General features: G+C 39.7%; 1 protein-coding gene across 1 annotated transcript in view; it reads left to right on the top strand.

Annotated features, from left to right (window-relative positions):
* The window catches only part of LOC121522718 (ephrin type-A receptor 6-like), a 237,683-nt gene that overhangs the window by 6,652 nt on the left and 209,016 nt on the right, over positions 1 to 22,015 (top strand). Inside the window, exon 2 of the mRNA XM_041807340.1 lies at positions 9,270 to 9,334. Coding sequence (XP_041663274.1) covers positions 9,270 to 9,334 — 65 coding nt within the window. The remainder of the gene's footprint in view (positions 1 to 9,269; positions 9,335 to 22,015) is intronic.

Raw genomic sequence — 22,015 nt, 5'->3', positions numbered from 1 at the left:
TTAAAACCCCCTAATTTCTCCAAACCAGCCACATATATTAATATAAAATGTCAGACTTATTTACCCTAACCGAAACGAACAAAAGCAGCAAAATATATCATTTTTGTAAGTTAACTTTTTGAACTTGAACAAGGAAATGATGCATGAACCTGTAGACAGCATGTCTGAATAACTCAAATGCCAGCCAATATAATCTGCATAAAGTCACACTGGACAAGAATGCCTTTAGATTTTGTCGTTATTTTGAGGTGTTTGTGTGGCTTGTGTGGGTTGTAGGCCAGACAGGAGATGTCATCATTCCACCGGAGCCCAGGTATTTATGAGCTAGCCAGCTCATGGTCTATTTATATCCAACCAGTGGAGGTCCCTAAGGACCCTCAGCTCCAGGCAGGGTCTGTGGGTGCCTTGCTGAGAGATAACTTCATGGAGGAATAGAGACAGAGAGAGTGGCTAGATTGTCTTGTACACAGTGGTAGTTATAGTGTACACTGACAGGTACATTGCTTAGTGGTCATTTTTCCCCCCAGTCCAAAAGACACACATGTAAAGTTGATACTAGCATGAACACAGACACACACTTACACAACCATTTTCATCATGTGCTGTCTCTGTATTTTGTTCCTCATTTTTTGTGCTGTTTTTAAGTGAATTAATAGTGAAAACACCTCATAGCCATGGTTACAGAGGCCAGTCAGCTAGAGGTCCATTCATTCCTATTGGAGTCTTTGCGATATCTTATGTGCCCAAGAAACTCCTTTTTGTACTATTTTTGAATGCATTAAAAAATTAAACTTTTGCAGTGGATTTTGGAGACCATGTGACCATGCATGCTGCTTAGCACACACTAGCTAACAGGCTTTAAGGAGTCATCACAGTTTGATATGAAATAACATCAGAGTAATCACTTTGATATGAAGTATAGTTATCAGGTGATGTGACGTGCTTTTAGGTCATTTTGGCAGAAAAATATTCTTTACATTGAAGATGATTAGGTAAAAATGGATTAGCTAACATACAAGCAATGGCTAAAAGAGTTAGCTTAGCATAACTATCGGCTGTTCATATGTGTTTTTTTTTTTTTTTTTGGGGGGGGGGCTATATCATAGAGGAGGACAGTGGACGGGGAAGGAAAGGAGACACAGGCTGCCCCCGCACACAGGGCACAACCCAACCACCAGGCCATCTGTACCTCCTATATTTTTTTTTAAAAAGCATTTCTCAAAACAACTTCTTCACTCATTTTTGATACCCAATATAAGTCCAGTTTTTGCCGTGGTAATTCCCCAAATACATATTCCAAGCTACTTAAGGGGGAAAATGTACAAAATGATCCTCTTCTTGTGGCTCCAGGCAGTTTCTATCAGGTTTCTGTCCATCTGTGAAAAGTGCCCATCTTTGCATCGTACACTAGGAGGCGTCATCAGTATATTTGTGCATGTAGGGGAATAAGTCGCATGTGTAAGTGGAAACAAGGCATGTTGGCATGTCATACATGTAAATGCTGTTATAAAAGTGTAAAGGTTTACAGAGGTCATGGTGATACTTGCAATTTCCACATGGGACGACTGCGCCGCACACCAAAGCACCGGGGGTTTGCTCTGACTGAAGGAGAGTCACCTTGCCCACTGGAAGCAAGCCTAGTGTGCTGCACTGCATAATATGTCAACAGCTGACTATTTTACCTTTTGGGGTGAATTTATCATCCTTTCCAGTATAAGTCCATGATATTATTGCTTCCACTATTGGGTGTGTACATTAGGAAGTTAAAAGGTTAATTTGTTTGAAGGATCTGTGGTTTTATGTAAATTTCTTTGGCTAAATGTCCTCAAAAGTTAATTTTGCCTCCTCAATGGCACCGTTATAGCTCTGTGACCCACTGACCTTTCAGCGGCCCTTTGCTCTCGCTGCAGGATGAGGCAAAATGTTTATATAGTGAGGATTTGCAACCAAGAGTCTGTGCACTGTTGTATTCTGAAAGAACCGGATATTCTACGCTTGTCACTTCCTTTTCGGTGCTTTCTGATCAACGGGTATTGACGCAGTTTGGCAGTGGCCGGTGCTGAAAATAGACCTGCAGCGTATCTCGAACGGAGCGGAGCAAAGTGGCTTTCCAGGCATGCGCCGCTGCCAGTCTGGAGTGCGGCTGTGGAAATGCTCTGATAGACCAGAAGGGGAGCAATTTGCTCCACAATACGATTTGCCGGCGGATCACGGCACTGTCGCTTTATGTGGAATTTGGAGGTTAGTACTGAGGTCATGGTTCAGCACAGAAAGCAAGAAAAAGGCCTGAAGGCACGTATTTCTATGAATTAATATGAAATAACAGCAGGAAAAATTACAGCTTGTCACATACGTGTAACAGCCTGTTGTGCATGGGACAGTTAATGAAAAAAGAGCGAGGGAAACAAAATATTGAAAAAAAAAAACCACTGAAAGCAACACAGAAATGAAGTAATGTCAGTCTGAAAATCTAGAATGAATACAATGTAAATCATGACAAAAATAGCACTCTGTAACAACAGGAGCTGTAGTCTGCTTACTTATGAACAGATTTGTTCAACAAATTCGCCAGTGTATGTTTATAAAGTTAAGAATCAACTCAAGTTTAAAATACACACTTATATAAATAAGGTCACAAGATGGGGACACATGTCCAGTTTGGCTCAGAGTCTGAAACGACAATCGTATACATCTAAAACTTTGTTCATTTTATACTTTTGAGATGCAAATCATTACTCTGAAATGTCATATATTTTATGCATTACCCATGTACTATTGGATCTGGACTCTCAATGACCAAAAATGTGCACCGTTTTCATATTTTAAGTTTTTAAATCACAAATGACCCAAACTTTCCCATTTACCTCCATTCATTTTGACATTATTTTTTGGACATTTTCACCGTAAGCATTGTTTGGGTGAACTGTCTGGATGGGTTAAAGCTATCAGTGGGGATTAGAAGGAGCTCATTTGCATTTAAGCAAGGTCCAAAACCTCTGATTCTGGATCCTTATTATTGTTTGACTGAAGAATGACTAAGACGTTTCCTTAATGGAAATACATGGGCCTATATTATGCTGTTTTTGAAAACAGCAGAGGTAAATTGTTAGACATCTGTTTGCTTCTTCATCACTCTGGGTAATGCCATCTTATATTCATTAGTTCAATGTGTTTCCATACACAGTCTGCACTGAGAAATGTCACTACACAACTGACTTAGAGACACCGGTGGCTCTTGTTGCTCTGCCATGTCATTTTTAAATGGAACTTTTCTTCTTGTGTTTTGTTATGTCCGCTCCTTCCACTGGGTTTGTTTAATAATGGTTGGCAAAATGTTAGGAGTATTACCACCACCTGGACTGGGGAGTAAATACTGCCATGTGTGACTGCCTCTCCTCTCTTCAGTCAGACAAATTCATCTTAACAGTGCATGCTCTAAACTGTGATGTCTGAATGGTGACGTACGATAAATGACGTCCAAACCATGATGGTCCAGGACAAATATAAATACCATTTCACCCCTACTTATGACACTTCAAACATTGTCAGCACACCAGAGATAATCAAATAACCAAGAACAACATTAATTTAAACATTTTTAACACATCGTATCGTTCATTCCCTCTGCCACAAACCCTCTTGGTAAGATCTTTCTTTGCTCTCTGATAAGTAACACAAAGTTTTGACCTAATAGTGCTGCTGGATATGTTTCTACCCCATCTCTCAGCGTACATCAACTGTTGTCTATTTATGGGAAGCTGAAGTGTGCAACTGTCCACTGCACTCAGCAATGCGGCCAACTCTCAGTAATTATGTATCCTCCAGGGACTGTGCTGCTAACCTGCCCACAGTAGTCTTGTAGTGTCTATTAACACCATCGGTGCTGCCAGCTCCTTTAGCCTGGCTCTGGCACTGACATGGCACAGAAGTAGAGTTGGTGAGCAGTAAACAAGAGAGCAGGCTAGGAAGAAGTTTTTTCTATGTACATTCAACAGGATGCATTGAATTCATCGCTTCTGATGTTTTACTAAACTGATTTTCTGGTTAAGTGTATAAAGTTGTATTTCTGAAAGATGGTCATCATGGCCATACAAGAAAAGAGCACCAGCTGCTGAAAGTCAGTGTTTCAAGTGAAAAAATACTCGGGAAAATATTTTCTGACAGTTCAATTGATTGTATTAGAGAAGTGCAGACAGTATCAGGGTATATAAAGGAAATCGGACATTAAATGTGATACTTTCTAAGACTCTTCATACATTTTAAGACACAATTGCATTTTCAGTTTCTTCCTTCTTTCATAAGTGTCACAGTCACACACTGTATATGTTTTGTTCTAATTGTAAGATAAAAATATGACAACAAAGAAAGAAAAATGCCTGTAGTAAGATGCAGATGGCCTAGTGGTTGCGCCGCATGTGGATGGGCAGCCTGGGTTCAGGTCATATGTGTGGCCCTTTCATCACGTCATTCCTCACTCTCTCGTCCCTTTTTACAGCTCCATCCACTGTTCTATCATTCTAGGCAAAACGTCCAAGAAGCAGAAGCTTTTTTTTATTTTTTATTTTATTTTATTTTTTTTATTTGAGAGGATCTTATTTCTTGTGAGTGGGCATGGCTTCAGCTCATTCAACCGACACACCCACACTATCCTAGAGCTGATACTACTAGCTCATTTCTCATGATTTTGAAGCTTAATCTCGTAAACAAAGAATTGTTTCATAACTGAAATTTGGCCTGGTGGTTCATTATACAGTGGCCTGTCATAAAAAAACAGTAATGATATTTAAATAGCTACTTTAAATACTTTCTAAGCCCCCCAGACACCCTGAGTATACTACAAATTTGGGGTTTTGCTAATATTTTGATTCAAATAGGTTTACAATTTTTTACATGGTGCCCTGAAAAGACAGTAGATTTTAACAGTCAGTACATTCAGTAGAAACTTGAATTGAAAGTATTTGTCAAACAGTGCTTTGTTCAAGAGAAGGTTATGACAAGGAGACAGTTAAATATGGTAAGTTAACCTGTCTCACTCCTCTCTCTCATGCTGCAAAGTGTTTTCTTTGTCATTTTGAGCAATTCTCTCTCAAAGACTTTGAGAAGAGACGATGGGGGCATCCTACTCTCATTAAAAACCTCTTTTTTTCCAGGTTTTATTTTGTGTCTTTTGAACATTTTGAAGTCCTACTCCATGACGGCGAGTGGCACAGCTCATTTTTTTCCATCTGTTTGCATATTTCAGTGAACTAGTCTAAGGCAATGACCCCCCCCCCCCACCACCACCACCACCACCACCACCACCACCACCACACACGCCACATATTTCTGTGAAGAGAGTTAAAATTATTTTTAAAAAATAATAATAAAATCTGTTGTATCTTAAACAGTTTAAAGCAGACTGTAAAGTTAGAAGAGGGGCATGGTCTGTTCACAACCTAACTGCAGAGCTCTTTAGCTTTAGATTTTGTTAATTGTATATGTATGTATCCTGTTGCCCTATCAAAAAGTTAGAGGGGTGTGACGTTCTCGCAACTGCACAGAGTGGAACAGAGTTATTGGGATGAGTTGATGTAGATGTAGCTACCAGAGTGAAGCTGCAGAGGAATTTATGTCTCAGTATTTGGGTATATGCAACAAACAGATGAGTTATGGACATTAAGAGGCATGCATAAGGTCAGTACTTCTGTATGAATATTTTAGCTTCAGCAAGATGTAGCTTGTGCTGAAATGTGATGCTAAGCGTAATTAGCACATTAGCATGCTAGTGGTATTAGCATGTATATGCGATTTAACAGAGACATGATTTTAGCTGCTAATGTAACTGTGGTTGTTTGGTATGTGATTTTATAAGGTACTATGATGCTTATGTAGACTTTGTGGGATGATTTAATGAGTTGAGGATGAATTTATAGAGATCCAAACTTATCAGTGCACAAAGTGGACCAGGAAGTGCTCTTTGCACAGCTGCACATGTAGAAGTCTCCCAATCAGCTATCACCATGTCTGGGCTGTTGCCGCTTGCCCTTAAACCTCACTGACTATTCCTGTGCATCATCCATCACCCTCTCCTCGCCCTCTGACCCCGCTGTAGACAGAACTGAATGATTCGTGAGCTAAAACTTATCAGTGCACATGCTTTTTATTTTCTTTTGCTTGCTGTAGCTAATGAAGCGGACGTTTGTTTCTGGTCACATTGTTCACTGGAGACTAATCAGGATTGCATTGTTTTATTTTTGGTTTGAAGGGATATTACTAAAATCTTAGTACTTAATGAGTACTTAAACTTAAAGGATACCTTCTGTCAAAATTTACTTTTTCTGAAAGTCCTTAAAAAGGTTTTTTTTTTTTTTTTTTTTTTTTTGGAAGGGGAAATACTTTTGGGTGTTTTGAAACATATTTTAGGTGGGTGTTACTTTTTTTAATGTTTAAATCTTTTATTTTACTACATTTGACATTACAGTGCAGTCATGAAGTCTCAGGTTTATTATGTGCTTCTATTTACTTAATCACTGCTCTCCAATGTGCACAGATGGCCAGACATTTGAAAATTGTCTTTCTTTCTTACAAAATCCAGATGACTTGATTTAAGGGGGAGAACTGTAAGTGTAAGACAAATAGGCAGTGCTTTGTGGAACACACCTGCCTACCTAGTGAGCACCTATCCCTAATATAGTTCTTATGAAAGGGATCAAGGTGAATGCAAGTGATGCAAGGCTAAAAACCCTGAGCCAGAGCATGGTGGAACGAGCTATAATAATAAGCAGTAGAGTCCCAGGGAACCTATTTCTAATGCTAAAGGCAGTGCGTCCACTGATTTGTGTTCATTTTTACTGACCTAGGTTCCCATGGACTACTGCACCTGGATCTTTGGAAAAAAACCTATTGATTTGTTTATTTAGTAATCCTTCTGTTAGAAGTATTAACTCAGCAGGACATTTCCTTGCCGGTCTTCAGCCTGTTGTTTTGGTTATGATTCTGTTTCATCAGTTTCATCAACTCGATTCCAGAAGCTATCAAAATGTTTGATTACAAAACACAGAGATTAAAAAATTAAGCAGCAACATCTGGGCCTGACACATTTCCAGAACATAGTGCCAAAACCTGCCGCTCCTTAAGTGACCACTTGATGCTGTATTCAAAAGTGTGTTTCTTATTAGCCTATATAAAAATGCCTAATTGTACAGCACAATCAGACATGTTGATAGCCTGTTACATGCTTCATCTTCCTCCTATAGTCCAGAGGCATGCTGGTTAGGCTTAGGTGTGAGTGTAAGAGTTACTGCTTGTTTGTTTCCACATTTTAGCCTTGTGACTGACTGGTGATCAGCCCAGGGTGTATCCCCACTTCGACCAATGACAGCTGGTACTGACTCCAGCTCCCTCGTAACACTCAATTGGACAAGTGGTATAGATAATGATGGATGTAAGATAGCATGATCTTTTAGCTCTGTATTTCAATGGAGAAAGATTAAATCAGTTAAATAATGTACATGTTGTACAACATCTTTGTTAGGAAGTGATTATGTTAGAAGACGCTGTTATTGAAGAAACAGTTTTTCATAAGTGTTTGTGTACATTTACCTGCTCTAAAAGCACACTAGCACTGCAGGTATCCACTGTTTATTTCAGGCTTGTTTTGTATTTTTGGAGCCTCTTAATTTAATTTGCGTCTTAATTTTGTGACACATTTATGTCTCAATTAAAACAGCAGCTATATCCTATGACTATAGTGTTTCCTTCCAGCTCCCTGTGAGATGACTGTAAGTGCAGGATTTAGTCATCAGTGACAGTCTCTTGAATGTGCACACACAGTGAAACCTCAGTGAGCAGATGTTTTGGCAATCTATGTCGACCAGGCTCCATCAGACATGCACTGGTTCATATCTGGTGCACAGAAAGTTTAAAAACCTCCCATCATCCTTTGTGCTTGCCTTGTTCTGAGAATATATTCACAGATACAGATCTCTTTTCTTCTCCTTCCACTTTGAAAAAGCAAATGATAATATACCAGCACTGGAACTACCTCTTTTGATTTGCATGTAGTTGTAATAACTGGCTTTCCAAGAGCAATTATTCTAATGGAGATTTATTCAGAAAATATTGTCACTGATAAAGATTTGTGTTGGTTTAATGAGCCCTCCAAGGACCACTTTCAGAGCTGAAAGTGGACATTTATGTCTGACTGACACTTAAAACTCTACCGTTATCTAAGAAAAAGAATAAAAGACGACTCTTTGATTTTTCAGATACCAGTATCAGCATTAAGAGCCCATGTGAGCCACAGATGAACAATTACAATTTAGGTCAATGGCTGCTGAAGGACAAGTTTAAAGATGGAGTTTTTGGCAACTAATGATGAGACTCTACGGTGATGACTCAGGGCAAGAAGAGAAATGATTGGTTTAAACAGGCCTCTTGGGTTTAGTGTTTTAGTTTTCTGCTAGCTATCGCCCTCTACCTGAATACCAACTCTTTTCTTATCGCTGCTTCATGATGCAGGGCACCCACAGATAACTGTGTTGTCACATGGATTGTGCATTCAGAACATTTGACAAGGCAACTGGATGGTTTTCCATGCAATATTTATAGACTTTGTAAAAGCAACAGGATACCACCCATTGTTTACTCCCTAATGTTAACAAAAGTGTTGGGAAACATTTTTTTGTTCAGTTAGGAGAGATACTTTCCCTGAATCATTTAATCTACTGTCCTTGGGAGCGAGACAAAAGGATGTTGTTGATGATTCTAGAATTACTTGAACACTGCTTGGAAGGTTAAATTACAAGAATACATGTTCTACAGAGATTTATATCTTTGCCTGTGAAACACAACACCAAAGCTCTACCCTAAACTATCACTAGATACTGATTAAATCTTTAGCATAGTCAAATATATTCCTGTGTCACAGAAAGGGTTTGGGACAGATCTATCTCAGTCACAGGAAGAAGAAGAGCATATTGTTGGGAGTGAGATTGGAGTAAAGCTGTGGATGAGATATGGGGATAGCTGTGGAGGGAATGGACTGTTGACAGTAATCTGACTGCAATCCATCAGATCCCAAATTGTGTCGCTAGTGCTAAAATGTTTCCCCTGCAGTATACACCACACTCATAAATATTCATTCAAAAAACTCATTTCTGCTAATATGAAAAATGTCTAAATGAACACATTTATGACTGATATTTCAATTTCTGGTTTGAAAATAGGACTTTTTGTCTGGTGACAGATTGCTAATGGTTGTATTTTCTCCCTCTCTTTTTTCATTTTAGTTGTGCTGCTGGATACAACGTCTGTACTTGGAGAGCTGGGGTGGAAGACTTATCCTATAAATGGGGTAAGGAAAGCAGTACACTTCTTTTACCTTCGATGAACACAAGCCAGTGTGTCTTGTTCAAAATACAATATCTGTGTAACACTGGTTAGATTGATGTTACTGACTTCAACGGATCAGAAAGGAAAGGAATAATGCGATTGAAAGTTGGATCCCTGGTTTAAATGTCACATATTATGTAAAATACACTTTTCCAGGCTTTTCAGGCCTGTCCATTATCCCCCAAAGAAAATATCCCTTCCTTCCCTCCCCTTTTTCTCCACCTTTCAGAAAATGTGTGCTGAAACAAGCCATTCTTAGATTTTCCCCTCATGGTGTCATGAGGGGAGTTAGCACCGCCCCCAGGATCGGTTGGCCCTCCCTGCTTGGAAGAAAGTTCCGCCTTCCTCTCCTGATCCTCCTCTCAGCTGCCACATCTGTTAAGCCACATCAATTTCCTGAGAGGGGCGGAGTCATTGGCAGAGTCAGACAGCTTATTAACATTTAAAGCTACAGACACAGAAACAGCTTGTTCTGAGCACGGCTGAAACAGAGGGGTTTTTAGACATACAAAAATCTAATACTGGAGTGTTTTCAGCAACAAACTTCACAGGTGTGTCTTAAATTTGTCTTATACAGGTAAAATATGTGACCTTTAATTAAGACTCTTGTGCCAACATGAGAAATAATATCACTTAAAGTGTTCATTCTACCTTCAACAGTCATATTTTTTCACCTAGGGCCAGCAAAGACATTGGTTATTTTTCTTCTGAAAATAAATAAGACATATTACATCAATCCCTGAGGATAAAATCAAATTTGCACTCTGCTTTTTTGAACATACTATGCCCACACACAGGTGAGGAATACACAAACATGAACTAACTATGAACTGCCAAATAGAGAGTTATCAGAGCCCAAGCAGTTTGGGTTTAACGCCTTGTTCAAAGTAACCAGGACTGGAGAAGTAAAGTCACATCTCTCCAGCGGTTTCATCATTTTCTATACTTTGCTTTGTACTAGGACTTAAACCAGCAATGTACCAGCTGCAAACCCAAGATTGAGCTAATGCTTCCTAATTTTAACCAGGAAAGCTTGACTTTGATCCCACGCCTGCAAGCATTATTTAGGATGTAAAATATGCATTTCACACTAAAATATTTGTTAGCAATTCATAATTATTCAGATTAAAAGATCTGACTGGGATAATACAATTCTATTTCATCCCAAACACCAGCTTACCATTGCTCTTAATCCTCATTCTAAGTATAAACTAAGATAATTCATGCAGCTAAAACTTCAGTTTCACCTTTGGATGCCTCTAAGTTACTTGTGTAAGGACTACATGTACTGTACTTTCTCCTGTATTTTTGTCAGTCAGCTACCTGGAGGGTGTATTCCCATTTTGTTCTAGCACTAAGTGCCTGCAGCTCTTCAGAAGAATCATCTTCTGTTGGTTGAAAATTTTAACTTTGGAAACAGCAGTCCATGCCAAACTGAATATATTGGCATCGTAAAATATAGATGAGCTGAGAACGAAGTCTTACATCCTCGGACCAAAGCCTCACGTTGCATCAGAACTCTGACCCTCTCTGCACTCTCAGAACACCAGACTGACTGGTCGAAAATAAATCATCACATAGCAGTTATATTCAGAAAGCAGCTGCACAGCCCAAGGGAAGATGGGTAGACAACTATTTTGGAGGCAGAGGCCCACTGTCCATTACGTACTCACCTCAAACTCACCTGCATTAAAGGGTTAGACAGACACAGCCTTATCAGTCATGCTCTCAGGTTTTTATTTTGTGAAAGCATGCAATTTTTTTATTATTATTATTTTTAACAGGGTTCGAACAGGTGCTTGAAATCTTTGGAAAAAGTTAAGAAGTTTTTGGACTCCATAAGAAGAACTTTTGTCAAGCTTTCCCCTCTGAGTCTGCATGTTTGACTGAGATCTGTAGGTCCGTGTTGATGTGACCCTGTGTGGATCTAACATTTACTGAACAGGCTAAACACTATCAACGGAATCAGTAGCCAGAGAAAAAAATAGATTAGTATTACTGGTTTGTATTTTAATGTATTTGCATATGAAATGTTTCTCAAGTAATAACATAACTAAGAAAAATGATCATCACAGGTTCTCCTGCACTTACACTAATCACTTACATAGTTGCTAGGACAAATGCACCTGTGCCAAATTCTTCTCATCTGATCAGCACATGAAGCACTTTAACTGCCAGCTAAGGTTTGGCTGGCTAGTTTTTAAAATCACTGACACAGTGGGCTTAGTCAGTAAACTATAAATATAAATACTCAGAAGAGCTACAGAAAGGTTGTGATTTGGTGAATGTCCCAACAGTGAAGACATATCATGGATTTTAATTGTCAGACAAAAACTGACGTACATTTTTGTCTTATTTTAGTCTCCTTGAAGAAAACTCAGCGTACTTTTTGTCAAAGTTTTTATGCTTCAGAGATCGATTTTTAGCTAGTCTTATGTCCTATTCATATGGGATAAGTATTACCTGTGGACCCCCCTAATTTGTGAATTACCCCCCGACATCAATGTTTGATGTGGTTCATTCTGCACCAATGAAAATGCACAATTAATTTTTATTCCCAAAATTCATACAAACACATGCAATGTCGTAGACATCACATTCTCCAGGTGACGTTTTCTCCATGTGTCCTTTTACATACTGTTAACCTCAGGGATGCCATTCTGCACTCTATTCGGTTTAGATCGTTACGTATCCACAACAACCCTCCCGCGGAGATCAGCTGATGCAGGCTAAACACTGAATGTTGAGTGCAACATTTCAAATTCAAATTGTGTTGTGCATGTAATGTATGGCTCAATATTTCTGATGTAAGATCAGGCATTTGTAAGCAGGGGAGCAGAAGAGCTGTGCGAATAAAGAGAGCAGAGCTGTGGGCATGCACATTTGGACACTTGTGCAAGTACCTAAGTTAAGTGAAATAAAGCCGTTTTTACACATATGCTGAAATTAATTGAAAGTGAAGTATATGCTATTTATATCCTTTATGCATCAAAAGTTTAATAACAATGTCCTTTGAAGCCTATATTATTTTTTCCTATTAGAAAAAGGAGCAGAAAATGCCGTATGAGTCGTTAAGAAAAAAAAAAAAGGAATTTGTACACAGCAAGTTACATACATGGTTGATTCACACTGGATTGAAAACACAGACCTGTGAGATTATTACAAATTACCATAGGTCTCCAGGTATTACTAGCTCTGTGTGAATAGGACATTACTCTAGTCTTTCTCATAAAAAAGTAGTCAACAAACATTTTTAATCATGGTCTTAGTTGTCAAAATTAAGACTGATGGGGTGACTGTGGCTCAGTAGGTGGACTAGGTTGCCTCACAAACAGAGAGACATTGGTTTGATTCCCAGCACCTACAGTCACATGCCAATATTTCCTTGGGCAATTAAGAAAGTGTGAAAGTATGTGCATATGAATTTGAAAAGCCAATACTGATGGCCAATCTACAGCGCAACCTTTTCCATCAGTGTGTGAAAGGGGAGTGAAGGGATGTGAACTGGTAAGTGTGACTTTGATGTGAAAGTGACTAGTAAAGTGCTATACATGCTTAACTCCATTCATTTAATAGTGTGGAAAAAAATACAGTTCTACAAGTCTGCAGTTAATGGGATTAAAAAAACAGCAGTGACCATTGTCTGTTTTATTATGTTGTACTTCTTTTTTATGTTGTATTTGCATTTTTTCTTAAGTTAAATAATATGGATCATTTTTAAATTTTTCTGAGCTAGGTTGTTGCATATTGTTCTCTGTATTTCTCCCCTATCCTTTGGATTAGATTCATAGTCTCTGTGGATTTGGACTTTAAATGATCCTCAGCTGGAAGATCCCTAAGGTCCCCCCGAGCACCTTCCCTGTCCATCTATCTCTCCCTGCAAGGCCCTCAGTGGCCCATATCAGGGTTATGGAGGTGATTACATCATGTAGGTCGTGGTGACAGCCGCCCACAGCGTTGGTGAAGAGGAGAGAGAGAGAGCCTGCTGCCTTCGTGATTAAGCTGTCAACCCTCTCCCCTCCTCACTCATCCTCTATCCTCCGATTTACCATTAATATTTAAGGCTGCGAGGTGAGAGGGCCTGAGGGAAGGTGTGAAGATCTGGGGAGGTAAAATAGTTTAAATCCCCCTCACTACCTGAGAGCCAGCAAAAGGAAGTCAATCCCCAGCATATTAGACACAGCCTGGTATCAGGCCGATACAGCAGTACACCATGTAGCTGCCTATCAGAGCTGCACACTGCTTCTAGCGCTGCATATAAACTGTTGTCTGTCAGTCCTGCCCAATGCACATCTTTAAATGATTTCATATGCAGTTACTGTTCCGACACGATTACCTGATGATGAGTTTGCCAGGACTATAGCTGGTCATGTGAAATAAAATTCAAGGTGAAGTGGAAATTGAAGTGTTTATTAATGGATGAGTTCTTATCAAAAGCTGGTAAACAACTCTTGTAAAGGAGAGGAAGGTGAGTGGTTTTGTGGAGGAGGAAGGTTAACCACAGTTACCCTAGTGGTGGGCCACAATTACAACACAAGAGGACACTGTAGCCTCCTGCATAATCCCAAACAGTGTCCTTGAGCATGTGCGTGAATGTGTGAAGAATATAGGACCGTGTTGATGACCTTATCTGAGCCAGAACTGGAAGTTCTATCATTATTTTGCACTTTTTGTGATCTCTTACTGGGTTTTAAGAGAATAATTCATGATGGACATCTCAGAAAATATCCCAGAGAAGTCAGTAAAATTGATTCCAAAGATATGTCAGTCATATGTGAGTGTTATTTCAGTGAATTTCGACTCAGAGAAAAGGGAGATTTTTGGATAGAGACATGTGGTGCAGGCTTTTAAAGTACCAGTGGAGTGCAGCTCCCACTGCTGACTGCATTTGCAAACAGGCCAAATCAGAAGACCAGACCAAAAATAGCAACCCTTCTGCTGCCTTTTTTGTTTCACCCCTCAATCCCTGTCTAACTTTGTATGTCTAAAACACTGATTAGGCTGAACGTTATATGGTAGGTTTAGCTGTCAGGCGTGGGTGGTGTGAGTGTGTTCATCAGAAGTGCTGGACTTTGATTTTTGCACTTTGGGTATGTTTATATGCGATTTTCAGAGTTGCATGGGAATACTTTTAATTAAAGTAAAAACAGAAGGAAAAGCCAGAGATGCTCCAATCAATTAAGAATCCATCTCCCTGTGGGCCCACATCTTGGGCATCTCCAGAACACAGCAAAGTTGTAAGCAGATGTTAACACTCTGTAAACATACATCTTGGTCATGCTCAGCTTGGTGCCCTTTGATTATTTTACACTTGCTCTGATTCAATTGGCCCGCAAGGGGAAAGCATGCACAGAAGGCCGTTGTTATGTTTGCTAATGACTTCAGAATGTGGGAATATCCTCAGAGTTAGAAAATGCACACACCCTTAAAGGATTTACTCATTAGATTTGTGCATATTGAACAGCAATTGATCTATATCTTTCAAGGACTTTGACTCTGCAAACTTTTTCCCCCTGCAGAAGTTAATAATTGTGTGCTTTTGAGAATGCCAGCGGCAAGCTAATGCTTCAGTGGGATAGTTGTTGAGAGGTTGTGTTTAAGAGGTGGATATGTGTGTCTCTATTCTCAGTCTTTCTCTCCAAATGCTGAATAGTGATGAAAAACAGGGCGACGAAGGGCTGAATGAAAGAGAAGACGGAAAACGGAGAAGGAAAAGAGGGTTGATTTGGCGTCTGCATGCAGCCACGATAAGCTCCACTCAGAATGGGCAGACACACTGCTGAAATATGCATGAGTCATTTCCCAGTGGCGGGTGGGGTGGGGGGAGAAAGCATCGCAGAGAAAGGAACAGCTTATTTATTAAATTACATGAAACAGCTTTACAGGATTAAGAATGGGTAATGTTGCCTTTTGTTTTCACTTATTGACTTCAGAAAGGAAACAGAGCAGAGGCAGGTCAAAGGACAAAGAATGATGGTTGTCCGTTGTGAAAGGAGGGAATAATCCTATTTTTATCTTTTGTCAGAGTTCCCAAGCAGCCAATAAGTCAGCTCCACCGGGGGCGTATAAACACAGCGTTATGTAAGCGGGAGCACATTGGTTTACCTCTGCCAGAACACAGCCCAGACAAATATTAGACTGTGCTACCTTACAAGTGTTCAGCTCAGAGCAGGACATTTGTCTCAGTGTGAGTATGTGTGCATGTGTGTATATGCACGTGCGTTTGGGGAGGAATGAGTGTGTATAGAATATATTTAAGGATGCTTTAAAAGCAGCCCACCACTGAAAAATGAGTGTCAGCAGTGATATGGATATGATAAAGTTGGCTGTTGCATTTTTACTATTTACATTTCTCAATTCATAGTGAATTGGACTTGAGCTTGTAAAGAGATGTTCTAGTAGTCTGACAACTCGAAGCGGTTTTTGCAGAGCAAGTCACACTTACCCATTCACATCCACACACTCTACACTCACACACTGATGGCAATGACTGCTATGTAAAGTGTCTTTCAAGATTAACTAATCTCATTCATAAACATCAATAATCATTCACACACCACTGACAAAGCAGTGGGAGCAATGTGGGGTCCAGCCACAAATTCTCTATAGGGTTGAGGTCTGGGCTTTAACTCCGCAACTCCAGAACATTCACCTTGTTGTCTTTAAACCCTTTCTGTGTAGCTTTCGCTGTATGCTTCAGGTCATTGTCTTAATGAAAAATAAATCTTCCCCTAAGCTAGGACTGGGTGATACATCGAGTATAATTAATGTATTGCGGCTTTTGCCACACACAATGTGTAAAATGACTATATCGCGAACATTGAGTATAAATTATGTGGAAGTTTTTAGCCGTCAGTGTGCATTTCTTGCTGGAGTTTTATTTCTCCCATTGTCCCTGAATGCATCTCTCAAAGCAGAGAGCTCACTCCCCCAGCCATTCAGAAAACTCTTCTCCGCACATGCGTTTTCTTTGTACCAGCGGTGGAGAGAGAGATGCAAAGGGAGATGGAAGGAGATAAACACAGCAGCGTGGCGAGTTAGTGGAGAGTTAGCTCCGTCCAGAGATGTACAACGAGAAACAGCGTTGGATCTGTCACCAGGCAGTAGTTCAGCTTAAAAAAAGGAAGAGGTCAAACTCACAACATAATCATTAAAATATCCCGCAAGATGATGCCGAGATAATGGCGGCAGTAACACAACACGTTTCTAAAGACTTGCCCCCTGTGTTGTTGAAAGCAAGGATTTAAAAATCTCATAAAGACACTACACCAAGAATATGTTTCGCCTAAAACTCCCTGCCAAAGTCGTACATGTCAGAGAGAAGATGGCCCAGCAGCGGACAAATGTGATCCACTTCTCCACAGCTATGGAGACTTATCATAATCTAACAGTTCAAAACACCAACAACGAGGAGTTAAAATGTTTGTGCCTCGAAACGAGCTTTTTCCCCATGATCACACAGGAGAGTTTCTTGAATAAGGTCTAAAGGAACTCTTGTGTCATGAACTTGTCAGAACCTGCTCCAGCGTTCATAAGCACAGATAAAGGACTAATGAAATCACAGTTGTGAGCCTGAATGGTGGAAAGAGACTGCAGGGTTTTAGTCATCGGTTGCATGCAGGATTGGTGTGTTTTGTGTAGGTGTGCTTCACCCTTAATGAGGAAAATAATCATTTTATAAAGTGAACATAACACAGAAAACATTTCAGAACTTTTCATACACTGTAAAAGACCAGGTATTTCATGATTTATCTATGTTTGATTTATTGGTAAATGATTGTATGAAGTCCTTTTCAAAATAAAGCTGCTAAATTTGACTTTATGTTGATTTTTACCCTTTCTGCATACAATTTTATTAAAAATCCAATAGAACAGTATTTTAATCACCAAGCTGGTGCCATTTGGGTTTGAATTAAACATTATACAGCTACTTAGAGGACATTTCAAAATATTGCTATATATTGTGTATCAGGATGTAGCAAAAATATATCAGGATATCAATTTTAGGCCATATCGCCCAGCCCTACCCTAAGCTGTAGTTCTCTTGCAGACTGAATACTATTTTAGATATCTTTTGCTGCCTTCATTTTACTCTTTTCCTTGACAAGCCTTTTAGGTCTGGCTGCAGATTAGCATCCCAACAGAATGAGTCTGCCACCACCCCAGCCAAAAAGCATCATTTTGGTCTCATCAGATCAAAGAACTTTTTTCCACTTGACACTGGAGTCTCTCATATGCCTTTTGGCAAACTCTAGATTAGATTAGAGTTTACTTTAACAGTGACTTTCTCTTTGCCACTCTCCCATAAAGCTTTGACTGGTGAAGAACCTGGGCAACAGTTGTTGTATGCAGAGTCTCTCCCATCTTAGCTACTGAAGCTTGTAACTCTTTAAAAGTAGTCATAGGTGTCTTGGTGGATTCTCTTACTACTATTACTCTTACTCTTTCTGGCACAGTCACTCAGTTTTTAGGATGGCCTGATCTAGGCAGATTTAACTGAACCCCGGGGAATGTTCAGTGCCTTTTTTGTATCCATCCCCTGAATTATACTTTTTCCCCTGAATTATACTTTTTATGTTACTTTTTCTCTGAGTTGCTTGGAGTGTTCTTTTGTCTTCATGGTGTAATGGTAGCCAGCAATACTGATTAACTAGTGACTTAACCCACATCAAAGGTGTCTTTACTACTAGAACTTGAGACATTTTCACTGCACTCAGGTGATCCCCGTTTCACTTTTTGTGAGACTACTAACATCAGCTGACCTCTGCTGAATTTAGTCAGTCACTTTAAAGGGGGAATATATTTTACTTTTATAGGGATCTGTTTTCACTTTGAAATCGAAGCGCTTTTTTTGCAAAAAAGGTGAAAAATCCAATTTATATTGACCATAGTTGATTTATAAAATCAATTAAACTTGAGTCAAAAGATTGTGACCTATACATGACAACATATAACAATGGATGAAATGGTTTTCTTCACAGAGTGTGTGAGAGCACTGGTGTGACCAAAAACAGCACACAACACTCTTGCTGATTGCGTCCACAAAGAACCAGAGTCACACCTCTACCAACCTCAAACGCCACTGAATCTCAAGTGGTTAAAAGTGACTTTAGAGAAAACAACAGTGGATAGTGTGCAGGAGGAATTGGCAGATATTCACAACGACAAAAGAAAACATAGTCATGGAGCTATCCATAATGGTTTGGCTGTATATGCTAGAGCATGTTAGAGTGCTTTAATGTTAAACTGAGCAAAATGTATTCGATGCCTTTGTTTTTCTTCTTTGTTCAGTCAGCTTGTCTCTGAATCTGCTATTATTTTGTTCCCCATCATTTTCCACAGAGTGCTACCTCAGCTGTGTTTGGGGTTTCCTACGCTGCCACAGAATCCGATCGAAGATAATAAACATGTCTATTTCTTATGATTTGAAATCATTGTGGCCCTGCTGCCTTTCTGAGCAAAACATATCTCTGTAAAGGTACTGCACACCACAGGAAAATCTATTGGATAAGCTTAAGAACTTCAAAAATCCAGACTTTGCGTAGGATTGCCAGCATGGGAGATTCAGGCCTATAATCTGCCCGGGTATCTCTTAGTGTGTAGTCTGGCACAGATGTTGATTGTTTACCTCTGTCAACTATAGTTTTACAGAGTTAAGTGAATCAACCTTTTACTTCCATTGTGCAGCACATTTTTGTTGCTGTGTGATGATATCCTTTGAAAATACCAGCTTTGTTGATCATTTTTAAAGTATCAAGCAAAGTAAGTCTGTCGGACTCTGTCATAGTTCTCAGGGCACTGCCATCAGATTTAGCCGAGTTTTGGGGGCTGGAAAGAGAGGCAGATGTTAAAAAAGCAGAACAGAAAAGAATTACTGAAGGCCATGTCTGGGGCTGATTAAATACAACTTGTAATAGAGAAATGAAACACAACTACTGTACGCACAGTCAAGTGCTTACACACTCATGAGGGCAACCTCTCTGGCTTCCAAAGTTTTCAGAAATACTAATCCTTAATCTTTTTATTGCAATATTTAACCACAGTAATTAATTGCAACTGCACGACCTAAGGATTATCTCAAAGCACTTCCTCCCTCCCAGTACTATTAGCCTGGAGAGAGAGTAACTGAACAACAGAGAAGAGAAGTGTGGGAAATATGTATGCCACTGTCCCTCATAGCTCAGATAAACTTCTGTAAGGCAGGCTGCTGAGTGATGGCTGGCAGTCCCGCAAGCAGGAAAAAAGGGAATAATCCAGAATCACTCCACTTCTCCCCGAGGAGGCTCTAATATAAAAAAGGTATGATGATTTAGCACACCAGTGTTCGTCTCGGGGACCTCTGCCATAACCGGGCTTAAGCAGTGCCGGGGGATTCCTTAATTGGCTTGTTTCTTGTCAGGGACACACCGAGGCTGATATCTAATGCGCTCCCACTCGGCATCTCGCTGACAGCAGAACAGATTCTGACAGCTTTCTGGGCTAACCCTCACCGTGTGAGGAATACATTGAAGCTGGGTAAGAGAAAGAAAAAGAAGGCGGGGAGTGTGGAGGTACCGTTTGGATGCAAATGGTTGAAGAAGAGGAGAAAATTGAGGGATGGAAGAGCGAGGGGGTTATTAGGGCCTTTCTGAATGCAGGAGCTGAATACATGAATATGGGAACTAGTTACAGCTAAGGAGAGAAAATAGAATAAGTGGTCACTTGAAGACAGGTTTGACTTTAAGCAGACTCATTTTTGTCTTTAAGAGTTAAAAGCTGGAAGTCTTTGAAGAACAGAAGGTGCTGGCCAAAGGTAACCATGTCAATAGGTCAGTCTTAATGAAGAATACCTCTAATGAACAATAAATATAGTGACTTAAACACAAATGGCTATAGTAGCACATTTTAATCATTTCTAATAAATATTGCTACTTATTAAACTTTAAGGTGTGAAGTAGGTTTATTGTCTTTGTTAGGTTTATTAGAGGAGAAAAAGCATATGAAAGTGGTAAGTTTATCATCAAAGCTGGTTTTGACTCTATCATCTATCCGTTAGTCCATCCATGATCAATATAGCTAATCTCTGGGGGATGTTGCTGATCCCAAGTCTTTAGCCCCCTTCTGGACTGATTGCCATTCAGTCACAGGTCTGACATGCATAGGCAAACATTCAGGCTCATACTCACACCCACTTGCAAGTTTGGAGCCAACAATTAACCTGAATATACCTTTGGACTGTGAGAGGAAGCTAGAGTACCTGGAGAGAATTCATCAGGCGAACATATAAAATGAACACAGTAAGTCCCTGTCCAGCTGGGATTCAATCCAGGAATCTTTTTGCTGTGAGAGAACAACTCCAACCAATGCACCGTGTAGCCCAAGATCATGTTAACGTATCATATCTTCAGTTTTTACTGTTAAATGCCCAGGGGCGCCGTGTGCCCATCATGTCATACGTTTTGATGCTCTGATTGGCCTGTTGGCTCAAAATGAATGTGACAGACTTAACATTTGTCCAACCATACTTTAATATTTTTCCTTTGCTTTTAAGGTTGTGCCCTTCCCAAACCCCGTCTTTGGGCTATTTCCCAGAGAGATGTGAAATATATCCCATACCATGGATATGTAAAACAGCCAATCTGTCACCCAGTTCATATCAGTAGGAATCAAGGCCTCCAGTATTTGAAAGGAGATGAAAATCACACTCTTCATAATTGTATATGTATTGCATGTTTGATTTTCATTTCACGAGCTGCCACTGAAAACCAATGTATCGTCCTACAAAGTTGATGTTAAAAATACAAGACTACGATTTTTGCACTGTGCTAATTGCGCAGACTTCAGCGCGAGATTTGCGCCTGCTAATAGCACCTCTTTTGCATTTAATCTACTGAAGAATTAGCATTAATGAGATCCAGACGCTAAAAAAGCCACAAATTTGCCAGCCTAGCACACTTGGCATGTGTTTTACCACAGGCTAAGTGGAACATCAGTGGCTTTGCACTTCGATCAACACCAAAATGAAAGCATGAGACAGAAAAAAGGAAGAATTCATTCATGCAGGGACTTGCACACCTGTCGGCTCATTTGATTATGTGTGAATAAGAGACTGTGGAAAAAGAGGAGAAACCTTCTGATGCCACGATATCACATTATTAAAACACACATTGATATCACACAAACTAATATGTATTTAGAAATCTTCTATCTCTTATTTATAGAGAAATGATTCTGGTGTCACATACTGCTGCGTAAATCAGTTAATTAAATGCTCAGGATTGTTTAGGATTTTTTACCATCAGATATAAGAGTAGCTCAGGCTGCAACGGGCCAAAAACTTAACACCAAAAGTTCACACAGGCATGTTCTATAATTATAATGAAAAGAGCAGTAAAGAGATATCCATTCACTTCAGAGGAGGAGGAGGAGGAGGACCGAGACGTGCTGATGTTACTGACCATTATGCATCATCACAGTTGTTTATTTGAGACAGCATCAGTCTATTAGATGCTACAGTGTTCTTTACATTCTTTCAGTGCAAAACTGAATCATATCAGAACTGATGTTTATATTTTTGCCTGATCGCCGTACGTGAAGAGATTTTCTCCATCATCTATATGCACTCACTCTCTCCCTTTAAATAGATTTGCCAAATAAAAACAAG

This window comes from Cheilinus undulatus, linkage group 15, assembly GCF_018320785.1.
Source record: "Cheilinus undulatus linkage group 15, ASM1832078v1, whole genome shotgun sequence".
NCBI classification, from domain to species: domain Eukaryota; kingdom Metazoa; phylum Chordata; class Actinopteri; order Labriformes; family Labridae; genus Cheilinus; species Cheilinus undulatus.
The sequence above is the reverse complement of the archived record's forward strand: the minus strand, read 5'-3'. Positions and strand labels throughout refer to the sequence as shown.